The sequence below is a fragment of the Taudactylus pleione genome, unplaced genomic scaffold (assembly GCF_031769625.1).
Source record: "Taudactylus pleione unplaced genomic scaffold, aTauple2 ptg000032l, whole genome shotgun sequence".
Taxonomy (NCBI): Eukaryota; Metazoa; Chordata; class Amphibia; order Anura; family Myobatrachidae; genus Taudactylus; species Taudactylus pleione.
This window is the reverse complement of record NW_028284434.1, coordinates 39,725,847-39,740,000: the sequence shown is the minus strand read 5'-3', so window position 1 is coordinate 39,740,000 and position 14,154 is coordinate 39,725,847. Positions and strand designations below refer to the sequence as shown.

The following is a 14,154-nucleotide window of genomic DNA, read 5'->3' as shown; positions in this document are numbered from 1 at the left end:
ATATATAAATAATTAATTTTGCATGTGGAGATATATATACATTTCATTGATAGGGGCCCCTACACGTTTGTTGCCCAGGGGCCCCAACAGACCATAATCTGACCCTGACTGTGTGGGACACCAGTGGATGTGTAACCATTTCCTCCCTTGCATATCCTGTAATCTTTTCAACAATTACTCATATTAAGTTGTTGATTTGATTTACTGATTAATCACAGAAGTTTTAAAGCTAGACAACATGTGCTTTAACTATTGTTGAGGCACAAGTTCCAGCATGCTCACAAGGCATTATTTAACTAATTCTAAAAGCTGGGTTATGTTGCCAGTAACTACTCCATTTTGATTGTATGACGAATCGTTTATGATGGACCCTTATTATGTGTATTGCAGTGTTTACGTGTGGTGCCCTGTGGGGGAGTTTGTCATTTGTGAATTCAGTTGTCACCTCTGCAGTTTAAGGACCCAGTTAGGCAATGTTTGTGTGTTTGCGCTGTGCATGCCATGTGATAGTCCTAGAGCATGACCTTTCCTTTCTTTGTTATTAGTAGTAGTAGCTGGTTTGATTTGTGACGGACCATATAAATCTCCCCCAGCCTCTAATCACCTGCTCCACATTGCACCGAGCCCCATTTTGCTCAAATTAGAAGTGAATGCTGAGGTCCTGTCATTTTCTGAAGTATCCAGCCTAGCCGAGCTTGTAACTGCTGTTTACAGTCTAATTTGCCAGCCTGAAGTCCAGTCTCCTGGATAGTTGTTCCCTATAAATCTTAATGTCTGTTCCCAACAAGTGTAAGATGGAAATGCTCTGTGTCAACTGTGTGTTTGGTCGCTCTGCAGTTGTAAAAATGATAAACTTTATTGGGCAGTGTAGTCAGGAAAGCTTAACAGCAAATAATAACACATTATACACTTGTGGTGCTGTTAAGCTTTTTCACCGGTGCATGGAAGATACTGCAAAATGGAATACTTCACACCTAAAATGATGTTCTGTAATCTATTACAGGTATGGGATCTCTTATCCCCAAACCTATTATTCAGAAAGTTCTAAAAATCAGAAAGAACTTAAACTATTTCAGCTATTGTGTGATTCTGTCATGATGGCGAACGGATTATCCCTTACAGTCACTATGACCCTTGCCAGACAATGTAATGAGAAATCGAATTCCAGGGGCGTAGTGGGGAAACTAGAGGGGCAAATTTAAGGTCCGTTTGATTCGGTTTTGGTAACTTTATTGTGTTTTCTGCTCATATACTGCTCATTTATGTATACGCTATTTGTTTACTAATCAGGTCATTTGATTGTTCACAGTATAGTGAACACAGAGTATCCGTATGAGACAGGTGAGCTGCTCTTGTGTGATGATGTGTAAATAAGAACAGGACTGCCTGTGACCGAGGAGGTCATGATGGGAGGAGTCGGGTAGAAGCAGGAAGTTAGAGACTGAGAGTTTTATGTAGTGGAAGGAGCAGGTTTACTAGTAGGAATGACCATCGGTGTGTTAACCATTGGTGGTTAACATCGATGGTATGAAACCATTGATGGTTTCACCCACCAATGGTAAGCCTTGCTCTATTACTAGATAGGCAGTGGGCTAATCAGAGGTGGAGGCAGGGCTGTGCGGACCGTGTAAATCTCTCCCAGCCTGTAATCACCCGCTTTGTATGCAGGGGACGGAGTTGGGCTGTGTCCCTATACCAAATAGAAAAAAATAAATAAACATCTGGGATATCTACATCATCAATGATGGATATCTGCCAATGATGGTTACACCATTTACCTTCGTTGGTTAACCATCAATGTTAACGTCAAAGGGCATCCCTAGTTACCAGAAGCACAGACTGGATCATGGTTCAATGGTTGCGGCGCTGACGCTAAAGCAACAGACCTTGGGATGACTTGTCACCATCAGTGGCAGAGCTGGTTTGTGCAAGCAATGCTGCAGCCATCACAATCCCATCATTTTTCCATTTTGTTTTTGCCGTGTCTGTGTTTATGGATTGCTACTGTGTGCGTTTGTGGGAAACATTGCTTTACAGTGGCAGTTGTATAATTTCCGGTTGTAAGGCACCTTCGTTGTTGTAGTATGGCGAGGGGAGCCAGGTTCATCCGTGAGGAACACTCTGGCCCAGGAGGTGGCTATTCTCACAACCCAGTCTATGTGGGGGGCATACATTTGCCCCCCTTCTGCTGTCATTTTCCTGTTCTTCCATTTGATTGAGCAATGCTTTCTCTGCCTGAATAATATTAAATTACCTTTTAACTGCCAATTTTTGTGTCATTATTATATGGGGGTTAAGTAGGAGAATGTCAATTGATGGTATTGTTGGTTAGAAGTCATCAGCTTATGGGCCTGACTCTGGTATGTATGTAAACCAGATGGTTTATGTACATATCTAATGTTTGGGGGTCTGCGCATGGCAGGACCTGTGCTACGTGATAGTTCGCAGTCCCACCTTAGCTGCCGCAGCGTTTGGGGGCAGCGACAGGGGCATGTCGCCCCCGTTTTGTATGGGTTCCAAGCCCAGGGTCTGCCTAGTCGGATGCAGACTTACTGGACCTAGCAGAGGGGTTCCGATGGCCAGGCTGAGTAATCTTCAGCTTATGCAGCCTGACTGAGGGCAGCAGTGGTGCAATGAAGCAGCGTCTATGGACGCTGCACTCAGATCGCAGCTGCAGCAAGATGTCTATTTCCTACAGACACCCGCTGCTGCATTTGCATTTTAGTTGTACGGTATTGCACAGTCGCTCTGTCGGCTCTGCAATACAGTCCGCGTTGGAATTGGGCCCTATATGTGGCATAATATTATGTATGCAATATATTTTTGTAACCTCTCTAAACTTCTGACTTTGATATTTACCAACCCTTGTATAGGTATAAAGATATACTAAAATAAGCAGGTAAACACGTTTTTCATTGAGAGCTGGTGACTGAGCCCTGTTCCCCTCTTCTGGCTGTAGCGATCTGACATTCCTTGTTCATGTATAGTTTGAGGACTTGAGTAAAATGGGGAGTTTTCAGGGCTCCCAAAGACCCGGTGTACTGATCTCAGCCCCTTCCCATTTTATTCCACCATAAGCTATGCGCTGAAAATAACAGGGGTCTTCAGCACTTTTCTCCTACTTCTGTCAGCTTGCTGTCTGATCAGCACCTGGAATCATTAACTCGTACTAGTGCAAAGACCTGAAACATCCTAAAGGTTTGGATGGCTTTCATGCTTAGAAGAACTTGAAAGATTGATGAGTTGTGTGTTCCCAGGGTGTTGTGTTTGAAGGCGTACTGAGATCTAGTTTTATATCCTCAGCTATTCATTGCAAGATTATTATACTTTTATTAGTTTCTTTCAGCATTTATTGCCCTCTGGGTGTGAGATGATTCACATTTCGGATACAGGCTCATCAGTTACACCGTATCATATATTTAGTCTAAGCTCTTGTCTATGTACTTTGTTTTCAAAGTCTGGCACCATTCAGGAGTTAACGTCTGACCAAGATTTTTTTCTTAGCGATACTGTGCGTTATTTCATTAGAGAAGTGTCCTGATGACTTTGGGACCCTGACTTGTGTGAGTTTTATCCAAATAAAAGTGATCATTCTGTGTACAAAGAGGTTTGTGTTTCCAATAATACTTAATAAGCACACCCTAAACTAGCAACTTTAACCCTCTCAGTCACTTACCGTAGTTTTAGAATTTGGTTAAGAAAGATTCTCCAGTCCCCTACAAAGGCAGCAACAAAGCAAGTCTGGCGACCAGTCTTTGAACTGTAGCTTTTGTATGAGGATGTTTCTAAAGTGGACCGAGTTCCGGTGGTCAGAATCCCAACACCGGCATCCCGTTAGGGTTAGGCTGCCGACATCTGTCGTTAAGTATCCTAACACTAAACCTAACCCTCCCTCCCCACGCCCTAAACCTAACCTCCTCCCTTGTGCCTAAACCGAACCTTGCCCCCACTAGTGCCTTACCCTTAGCCCACTATTTACCGTCGGGATTCCGGCGCCGGGATTCTGGCTGGTGTCGGGATTCCGGCGCCGGGATTCTGGCTGGTGTCGGGGTTTCCGGTGCCGGGATTCTGGCTGGTGTCGGGATTCTGAGTGCCGGCATCCTGACAGCCTGGATAATAAATACATCCCAGTGGACCAGTAAACACATTTTAGGTAGTGCCACATGCACTGTGTATTACAGTGACTCCCAACTCTGGTCCTCAGGACACACTGACAGTGGCATCATGTGGGGGGTGCGGGTCGCATCCGGGTGTCCACCTCAGAGGTGGTGACACCAAATGCCGGCTTCTCTGCAGTGACAGGAAGTGGGTGCTGCAGTGTGACATTCTCCTGCAGCAACCGGCTCCTGTCACAGAGGAGGAGCCAACAGTTTGACAGCCCAGTCTCCGGGGGCAGCCCAACATCTCCGGCGATGCTGGGCTGCCCCCTGAGTGATGTTATGGGGATCCCCAGTGAGGCCACGTCCCTTTATTTTAGGCCATGCTCCCTTTTCGGGGCACAAGCACGCCTCTGATGTGCAGGATAGTCAGAGTGTGCACCTGGTGTCACCAGACCCGCTGATGACTCTGCCCACCAGGTCTTCTCACATAATCACAAGTGAAATAATAGTCAGTCAGTAACGAATACACCTGTTCTCCAGCAAGGAGATATGTCACATGCACTGTTAAGCCCGGTATACACCTGGACGACCCAATGATATATTGTATTGTCGTACACACTGCATGATCCGCTGCAGGACTCTGCTATATATCGTTACATGTAAACTACTGTATACCGCATTGTCCCATATATGTGCAGCACATCCGATGGGAAGATGCATCCAACCAAGTCATCGTACGATAAATTGGGTAGTTTTCAGGGTGCACAAAGTACAATGGTTCTTCCGATACGCCGTGGACGATATATCGTGCAGTGTAGTGTGTACCCAGCTTTAGTGTTTCTCAAGGACTGGATCTGAGAATCACTGGTGTATATCTTCTGCTCCCGCTGCCTGGAGGAGCGCATGGGATGTGTCTGCATGCTGTATGTGACAATGCCAAAACGTACCTGTGGGGACAGACTTTGCGCCTCTCGTTCATGGTCTCTGTTTATCTTTAGAACATGTATAATGCAAAAGACATTATGGGAAGTGCACTTAGGGCCTGATGTTGCGTCAGACAGATTGCTTTCCTCAGATGCAAATGGAGAGTTTTGCATACAGTTATTTATACATATACTCGTATGTCTGTCTTATTCTGATTCAGACAGTACTTGTGTCTTTCTGTGAAATAGGGCATTTTGGGGAGCATGTGGATTGCACTTAGCTGCCCTGACTTGAGGAAGTGTGGTGTGCGTGTATCTAATGTGCTATGCGGTTCTGAGTCGTGCATAGGGAGAAGAGAAGCCTGTATCTGACGCATCTCCTGCACCTAGCATGGGCCTGGGGCATGTGCTGATACTACTGAAGACGATTGCGGTTGCCGGTGCAAAATCTATAAGTAGCACAGGCTTTCCGCTAGCACATACACAAACCCCTGCATTAGCCCTACGGAATCTGGCATTACCATAAGGTAGTAAGTCAGGCTTTCCGCTAACACATGCACAAACCCCTGCATTAGCCCTACGGATCTGGCATTACCATAAGGTAGTAAGTCAGGCTTTCCGCTAGCACATGCACAAACCCCTGCATTAGCCCTACGGAATCTGGCATTACCATAAGGTAGTAAGTCGGGCTTTCTGCTAGCACATGCACAAACCCCTGCATTAGCCCTACGGATCTGGCATTACCATAAAGTAGTAAGTCAGGCTTTCTGCTAGCACATGCACAAACCCCTGCATTAGCCCTACGGAATCTGGCATTACCATAAGGTAGTAAGTCAGGCTTTCCGCTAGCACATGCATAAACTCCTGCATTAGCCCTACGGAATCTGGCATTACCATAAAGTAGTAAGTCAGGCATTCCGCTAGCACATGCATAAACCCATGCATTAGCCCTACGGAATCTGGCATTACCATAAGGTAGTAAGTCAGGCATTCCGCTAGCACATGCACAAACCCCCTCATTAGCCCTACGGATCTGGCATTACCATAAGGTAGTAAGTCAGGCATTCTGCTAGCACATGCACAAACCCCCGCATTAGCCCTGCGGATCTGGCATTACCATAAGGTAGTAAGTCAGGCTTTCTGTTAGCACATGCACAAACCTCCGTATTAGCCCTACGGAATCTGGCATTACCATAAGGTAGTAAGTCAGGCTTTCCGCTAGCACATGCAAAACCCCCGCATTAGCCCTACGGAATCTGGCATTACCATAAAGTAGTAAGTCAGGCTTTCCGCTAGCACATGCAAAACCCCTGCATTAGCCCTACGGAATCTGGCATCACCATAAAGTAGTAAGTCGGGCATTCTGCTAGCACATGCACAAACCACCGCATTAGCCCTACGGATCTGGCATTACCATAAGTTAGTAAGTCAGGCTTTCCGCTAGCACATGCATAAACCTCCGTATTAGCCCTATGGAATCTGGCATTACCATAAAGTAGTAAGTCAGGCTTTCCGCTAGCACATGCAAAACCCCCCGCATTATGACAATAGAGTAGAATAGCCATGGTTGGTACTGAGAATTTTTTTAAAATGTGATAAACTGAGGAACTTCTTGGGCAGCACAGACAATGTAATGGTTAGCATTACTGCCTCACAGCACTGAGGTCGTGGGTTCAATTACCACCACGGCCCTAACTGTGTGGAGTTTGTATTTTCTCCCTGTGCTTGCATGGGTTTCCTCCAGGTTCTCCGGTTTCCTCCCACACTCCAAAAATATACTGGTAAGTTAATTGGCTCCGAACACAAATTACCCCTAGTGTGTATGTGTGTGCGCATGTGATAGGGAACATAGATTGTAAGCTCCACTGGGGCAGGGACTGATGTGAAGAGGCAAATACTCTTTGTAAAGCGCTGCAGAATATGTGTGCGCTATATAAATAACTGGTAATAAATAAATAAATTAGCCCTTCGGAATCTGGCATTACCATAAGGTAGTAAGTCAGGCATTCTGCTAGCACATGCACAAACCACCGCATTAGACCTACGGAATCTGGAATAATGTAGTAAGTCAGGGTTTCTGCAAGCACAGCCTCTTTGCGTGTGACTCAATCCTGTGTTAATGGGACCAGTGATGATTTAATTGCCTGTTGGCTCAATACATGGGTGGTTGGAGATCCAATAAAAAAAGGAAACAACATGATTTTGTATGGCCCCAAAGTCACTATCTATAGGCATACGACATCGAGACTGATATAGTCAATATAGGGGGAGATTTATCAAACCCTGGAGAGAGCATAAGTGGAGAGAGATAAAGTACTAACCAATCGGCTTCTATCATTATACAGGCTGTGTTTGATAAATGACCAGTAGGAGCTGATTGGTTGGTAGTTTATATCTTTCCAGGGTTTGATAAATCTCCCCCATAGCCCTGAGTTGGGCCACTATTCGTTCAGTTTACTAGTTATATTTGCTCTGGTCGGTCTACTGTTGTTTTCCAGTGATCTATTGTTGTTATTATTTAGATAACTCTGCACTTGGCAGGATTTTTCCAATGAAACTCATACACCCAGTCTACGTTTGTGGCACCTTTTATATATAGGTATGTGCCACTGGTATATATGTAGTGATTGCTCTAGGAATTGCCATTTTATTATGTTTTACTGTCACTTGAGGCTAAGGGTCTGGATTCTATGAACACTGTTCAGATGATAAATCTGTACGGATCATTCTAAAGCCCTTCTATCCCTGCCGTGGGAGGGAAAGCCATATTATTTCAGCTCATGCCATCGCATAGTTATAAGCAGATAACTTACGTTTGTCTTCTAGGTGGTGTATTACTTTTTTCAGTCAGTAGGTGTCGCTGCTGATAATCCTATACAGCTGTAAATGTTAACATCAGGCCTGAACAACATGTTGCTGTCCAGACTGGCAGAGCATGCTGGGGCTTGTAGTTTCACCATAATTTTTACATGTTGGTCCATCTGACCATATCTTCATTTGGCTTATTTGTAATGCTTTATGTAGATGTCTGTACTTGTAGTAATGCAACTGCAATGTTCATTTGTATTTGCAGGAAGTAATCTGAAATGTTTTTTTTTTTTTTTTAGGGTTCTTATGATCCAAGCAAAGTTAAGGTGATCCATTTCGGCATGAATCCGACCAGTAGAGCGCAACGGCAGCGCAAGGATGAGGCGCAGAGTCTGCAGGAGGAGTGCATTAAGCTGCGAGAACTTGTCAGGGTATTGGAGGGAGGAACCCCCGTTCCTGACAAACTCGAGGCAGCGGGGAGCTTCCAGACTTCCACACAAGAAGTTACAGGTAGGAGGTTTATTATTTGTAGTACGGTTATATAGAGTATTTTTCCTTTTAACCGGATAAATAAAAAATGTTGCGTAAAACACACTGTACTGTATTTCTAATTATTTAGTGTAATTGTATACCTCCTGTTGAGAAACAAGCGTTTTCCAATCAACATTTACATTAATGTGTCTGTATGTTGGTATATAATATACATAATTGTTGATTTTAAGAAAAAATGTTTATTTATGAGGTTTGTAAGTCTTGTATTGTGCTGTATAGAAACAAATTTATGTAACAATTAATCACTGAACCGTTGAAAACTAGTAAAGCGCATTATACACTCTGTTACACAGCAGGAAAGTGTGACTACACAAGAGCGATGTGACAGCACAGACGGTGTAATGGTTAGCATTACTGCTGCACAGCACTGAGGTCATGGGTTCCATTACCACTACGGCCCTGACTGTGTGGGTTTCCTCCGGGTACTCCGGTTTCCTCTCACACTCCAAAAATATACTGGTAGGTTAATTGAGTTCCAACAAAAATCAACCCTAGTGTGTGTGTGTACATGTGGTAGGGAATGTAGATTGTAAACTCCACTGGGGAAGGGACTGGTGTGAATAGATCAATATTATCTGTAAAGTGCTGCAGAATGTGTGTGCGCTATATACAGTAAGTAACTGGTAATAAATAAGAGTGATAACCTACTATTGTGACGTCCTATTACATCTCAGCATACACCCCGGATCTGCAGAGAGACTGCTGTATATACTGTAGTGTAGTATACGCCTGTGTAGACTGGCATGCATATGAGGGGTGTGCTCTTAAACAATGCTCAATTTCAGGTTATTTTTTGTACTCTAATAGAAATTTGTACCAAAAAGTGCCATCTCTATATCACTGACATCAGGGGCGTTTCTAGAGAGAAGGGGGCCCGTGTGCAGTCTCCGACACGGGCCCCCTCCTCTCCGCCTGGCGGCCGGCAGTGCACTGAGCTGTGCGCGGCCAGCGCCGGAGTTATAGACTCTGGGCACTAGAGTGCGCCCAGAGTCTATAGTGTATGCACAGGTTACAAGGAAAATAACCATGGCGGCCATTTTCCCTGTACTGCGCATGCGCAAACTACGGGAAAATGGGCGTCGCAGCCATTTTCCAGTCGTTTTACAGAGCTGGACACCTGCGCCGACGTGGGACTCTGGATAGGTAAGTAAGATTATGGGTGCAGGGTGTGCGGTCCGGGGCCCCTCTGGACCCAGGGGCCCGCGTTCCCCGCACACCCTGCACCCATTAAAGATACGCCCCTGATTGACATTCTGATGGTAGGGCTGAGATTCGCAGTGTGATATTGGGGGAGATTCATCAAACCTTCTGAAGAGGACAAGTGGTGGTGTTGCCCATATCAACCAATCCGATTGTAGATATAATTTATAGAATGTAATAGATAAATTATATCTATATTTTGCAACAGTTTTTTTTTTTTTTTTCATAAAATCTTTACGTTTTCACGTATAACATGGGCCAGTGTATAGAATGTTAGTTGTTTTGCTAACAAGTAAAAAGAGGCCACAAGATGAGCAGAGAGGTTATGCAAAATGGTATTAAGGACTAATGCATTTGATTAGCACTAACAAAAAAGTTCACAAGTAAAGCTGTGCTAACTGGGGTTGTAGGAAGAAATGGGAAAGGAGAGCGTAGCATTCAAGGGAGGGGGAAGTTGGGGATGAGACCAGGACACCTGACATTTATAAAACAGCAGAGTAAAGAGTAGAAACACTCATGTGTAGCACTTGTTAATGTTAAAGTAAATTAACTATTTCAAAGACAGATATTGTAATACAACCATTTCCAGTGATTTGTATCTAGCCGCTTTAGTGACATCACTCAGTGACATGACTGAGGAGGATAACCACTCTGTCCCACTACCACCCAATCTTACATGTGGTCAAAGGATCTTGTCTCACCAGTCTCTCCAACATCACCTAGAGGCCTCCTTTACCCCGTGGGGAGCAGGTACATATGACATAATTTATAAGCATTTTCATCCACTGCTGAGGGGCCTAAAGACTTATGGACTCTTTCCATCAAAGTGAAGCTCTTATCCTCATCTGGCAGGTCGCCCAAGGCATCCCTTCTGGTGTTATGACTTGGAACAACATCCTATTAGCAATCTCCAGAAGAATGTAAGGAACTGAGCTAATGACTTTTAAAATAGGATTGTGCTCCAATAAGGATTTGAGCGGGGTTAAAGGCCTGTGTTTGGCTTAGGCAGGGACTTGACAGTCTTTCACCTGTAGATAAGCAAAGCGGTTGGCTCTCCAAAAAGTTTTTTTATATTTATTTTAAGGAAACAATAAGGAATCATTGGTCAGATTCCATTATATCAATATCATTTGAATGCCAATTGTAGGAAACGTACCACACGATGACCTAGAGAGAAGTCAAATGTACATTACAGTTATCCCATATTTGCCTTGTAAATTCAGTGATGTCATGTGACCGAAGTAGAGGAGGTATTAATACAGCTGGGAAGTCTATTATGGGCACTGAGAAGCGAGTAAGAGAATATGGACAATGTTTGGATGGGATATGTGGGAGGGGGGAAGTCAGAGAAAGGTTTACATCACCAGTGAATAAGCACACATTATATTCCTCCTTCCCTACAAATATGATCTCAATTTTGATGAGCAGTGCAGATATCAGGTAGAGTAACAGATATCAGGTAGAGTAAGAGACCCCTATCTAGAGACTTCAGTGACTGCAAAAGGTTCAGACTTCCTTGCAATCCTTACTGAATGAGATAGGTGCAGTGCCTTGAAGGAAGTCCATACTGTACCCAAACTGCTTAAGGGTATACACCATTAAGGACCAGCTATTTTGATCAAATGCTTTCTCGAGAGAAAGCAGCAAGACTGAGATTTTCTTTGAGGAGTTATAATGGACGAGACTTATGAGCCTTCTAGTATTATCCATGGAATTACCTCCCGGGCGTGAAGGCCATCTGATTACAATGGCTCAGCTGTTGTAATACCAAATGCAAGCGTTCTGCAGGATCTTTAGCATAGATCTTGACATCAGAGTTCAGCAGCAAATGGGCCAGTCGTGAGAGCAATTAGATGTTTGCCATCGTTATGGATTGCCAAATTTCTAGCTTTGAGTAAAAGAGCAACCCTGTTACTCTTCAAGACACTGTTGAACGCTTAAACTATATTGAGCCAGATTAATCCATCAAATGTTTCGTAATAAGTATCCATAAACCCATCTGGCCCTGGGGTCTTGTTTGCAGTTTCTATTTATTACTATTGTAGGTTTCTTCAGCTTTCATTTCCACCTACAACACCTCAAACTTGTGGTTTGTTTTGTTATTATAAACTTTACTGCAGAATGGCCAGAACTCCTCTGTGATCTTATGTCATGAGTAATTTTACCAGAGTTAGATATAATAGTAAACACATTGCTATTGAGAGTTTTGTCCTAAGTGTGGACATCATCAATATGTCCGCTTTGTTCTCTTTTTCATAAAAAGTCTCCGTTGGCTATTTCATGTAGTTCTCTGTGAGCTTTTCAGAAACTTCAAGCAGCTGCTGCAACCTAACTTATTTGGTGTAGACTGTAGCTGTGATTAACGTACTGTGGATCTCTGCCTAGTTGGCATCCCAGAGTAACATGGGTGGCATTGTGAGTCAACATAAGCAGTGAAATTTTTCCATATCTTAATATTTAGCTGTAATTTCAAGTAGCGATTAAGATGGGTTCTTTTTTTTTTATCGTGTGGACTTCATTAACGGGAGAGTAGAAGGTCTATTCTAGGTTCCTTCATTCTCCATGCATCAAACAGTAGGTGCTATGTGAGAAGAAACCGTAGGACCCGAGATAGTCTGCTGAGTTTCCTTGGGTGTTTATCAAGTATATTATAAAAAGTCTTGGGAAAACCACTCTACCCTTCCTGTGGCCCAAGAGAAGATCACAAATGTGAATTAATCTGGCTTGGTGAATAGAGTGGAACAAGGTAAATATTTTTTTAGGTGCAGTTCAAACCTTTTACAGTAAATGATAATAGCTCAATAGCTACTGCAAAATAACTGAATGTGATCACATAGAGCGCTTAAGTGACAGGGACCCAGACAACCAAGGCAAATAGGAATTGGTTTCTAGGGGAAGGAAAGGGGACAGTATACTGGGAGTGGAAGGAGGTTGGGGAAGAGGCGAGTATGCTAGAGGGTCCTAATGAACAGTGCTACAAAGCATGCATAGGCATATGCCACATTTAGAAGGCTGGTGAATTTGAAGCATGAGTGTGCCATCTCAATGTAAAGGTATTAAAGTGAGAACTAAGCGTGTTGCAATAGTGCAAAGTGGTAGGGGAGTTGTAAATATGTCGCTGAGGGCAAAATAAACAATAAGGTACAGTGTATACAAGCTTAACAGAACTTATAAAACATGTTACAATAAAGCTTTTCTACTTATCTGCCATTGACTACCGTCCTAATGGAGGCAGTGATGGGGGAAGTGTCAGCAGATGTGCAAGTCCAGCATTTGGAACCATGGACAGGAATCCCTATATATGTAGCTTTCTGAAAGTAAACAGACATACCAGTAGGGAAGATACAAGGAAAAATACAAAAACACTGCACATGATCTGAATGTTTTTATTTTACCCATAAGTAACTAGCTTTCTTTTCATTAATGTTTTATAATGAAATAAGTTACTGCTACAATCGATAGAAAACTGTGTAGTTGTACCAAATAATAAGAAAACATGGTAATTAGGTTATTAGTTTAGCACAATACAGGTTTGCAAAGCAACAATTAGAAGGACCACCCATCATGGACTGGTGATAGGGTCTATGCCATGAATTAAGTGTTTTCACAATAGACAATGTACATATTCTGGAAACATTTAATGCACAAATAAACAAATGAATTATTTATGCGGATGTTCTGGTTACATTATTTTTTGCTTTGTATTAATCTATCATTTTCCTTCCAGCAGCTGTAGCAGCATCTGTATTCGCTATGCGAGAACATTACACAATCTATGTTAAACATTTACTTTGTGAAATTAGCTGCACCTGTTGACCATTTTATAAAATATTACAATTTCTAAAATGAAAGTGATATACTGTAACAGGCTATTCATTGCATTTCTTCTTATCTGGTAAAACAATGGTGTCTGCAAAATGATTTTTAAAGCTTACTGTTTGTCACATCCTAACAATTTGCTCACTAGATTTAGGGTTACCATACATTGATAGAGGAGAGTTGTGTACTAAGCTGCCCAGCAGGAGAGGGAGGAGTGCTGTGTACTAAGCTGCCCAGCAGGAGAGGGAGGAGTGCTGTGTACTAAGCTGCCCAACAGGGGAGGCAGGAGTGCTGTGTACTAATCTGCCCAGCAGGGGAGGGAGGAGTGCTGTGTACTAATCTGCCCAGCAGGAGAGGGAGGAGTGCTGTGTACTAAGCTGCCCAGCAGGGGAGGCAGGAGTGCTGTGTACTAACCTGGGGAGGGAGGAGTGCTGTGTACTAAGCTGCACAGCAGGGGAGGGAGGAGTGCTGTGTACTAAGCTGCCCAGCAGAGGTGGGAGGAGTGCTGTGTACTAACCTGGGGAGGGAGGAGTGCTGTGTACTAAGCTGCCCAGCAGGGGAGGGAGGAGTGCTGTGTACTAAGCTGCCCAGCAGGGGAGGGAGGAGTGCTGTGTACTAAGCTGGCCAGCAGGGGAGGCAGGTGTGCTGTGTACTAACCTGGGGAGGGAGGAGTGCTGTGTACTAAGCTGCCCAGCAGGGGAGGGAGGAGTGCTGTGTACTAAGCTGCCCAGCAGAGGAGGGAGGAGTGCTGT

The 14,154-nt window shown here is 43.8% G+C and overlaps 1 protein-coding gene across 5 annotated transcripts in view; it reads left to right on the top strand.

The window, feature by feature from the left end:
- Window positions 1–14,154, top strand: part of MAD1L1 (mitotic arrest deficient 1 like 1) — an 811,364-nt gene that overhangs the window by 452,452 nt on the left and 344,758 nt on the right. For all 5 annotated transcript variants that reach the window (XM_088452027.1, XM_088452028.1, XM_088452030.1 and 2 more), the window contains one exon: window positions 8,131–8,341. In XM_088452027.1, coding sequence (XP_088308153.1) covers window positions 8,131–8,341 — 211 coding nt within the window. The remainder of the gene's footprint in view (window positions 1–8,130; window positions 8,342–14,154) is intronic.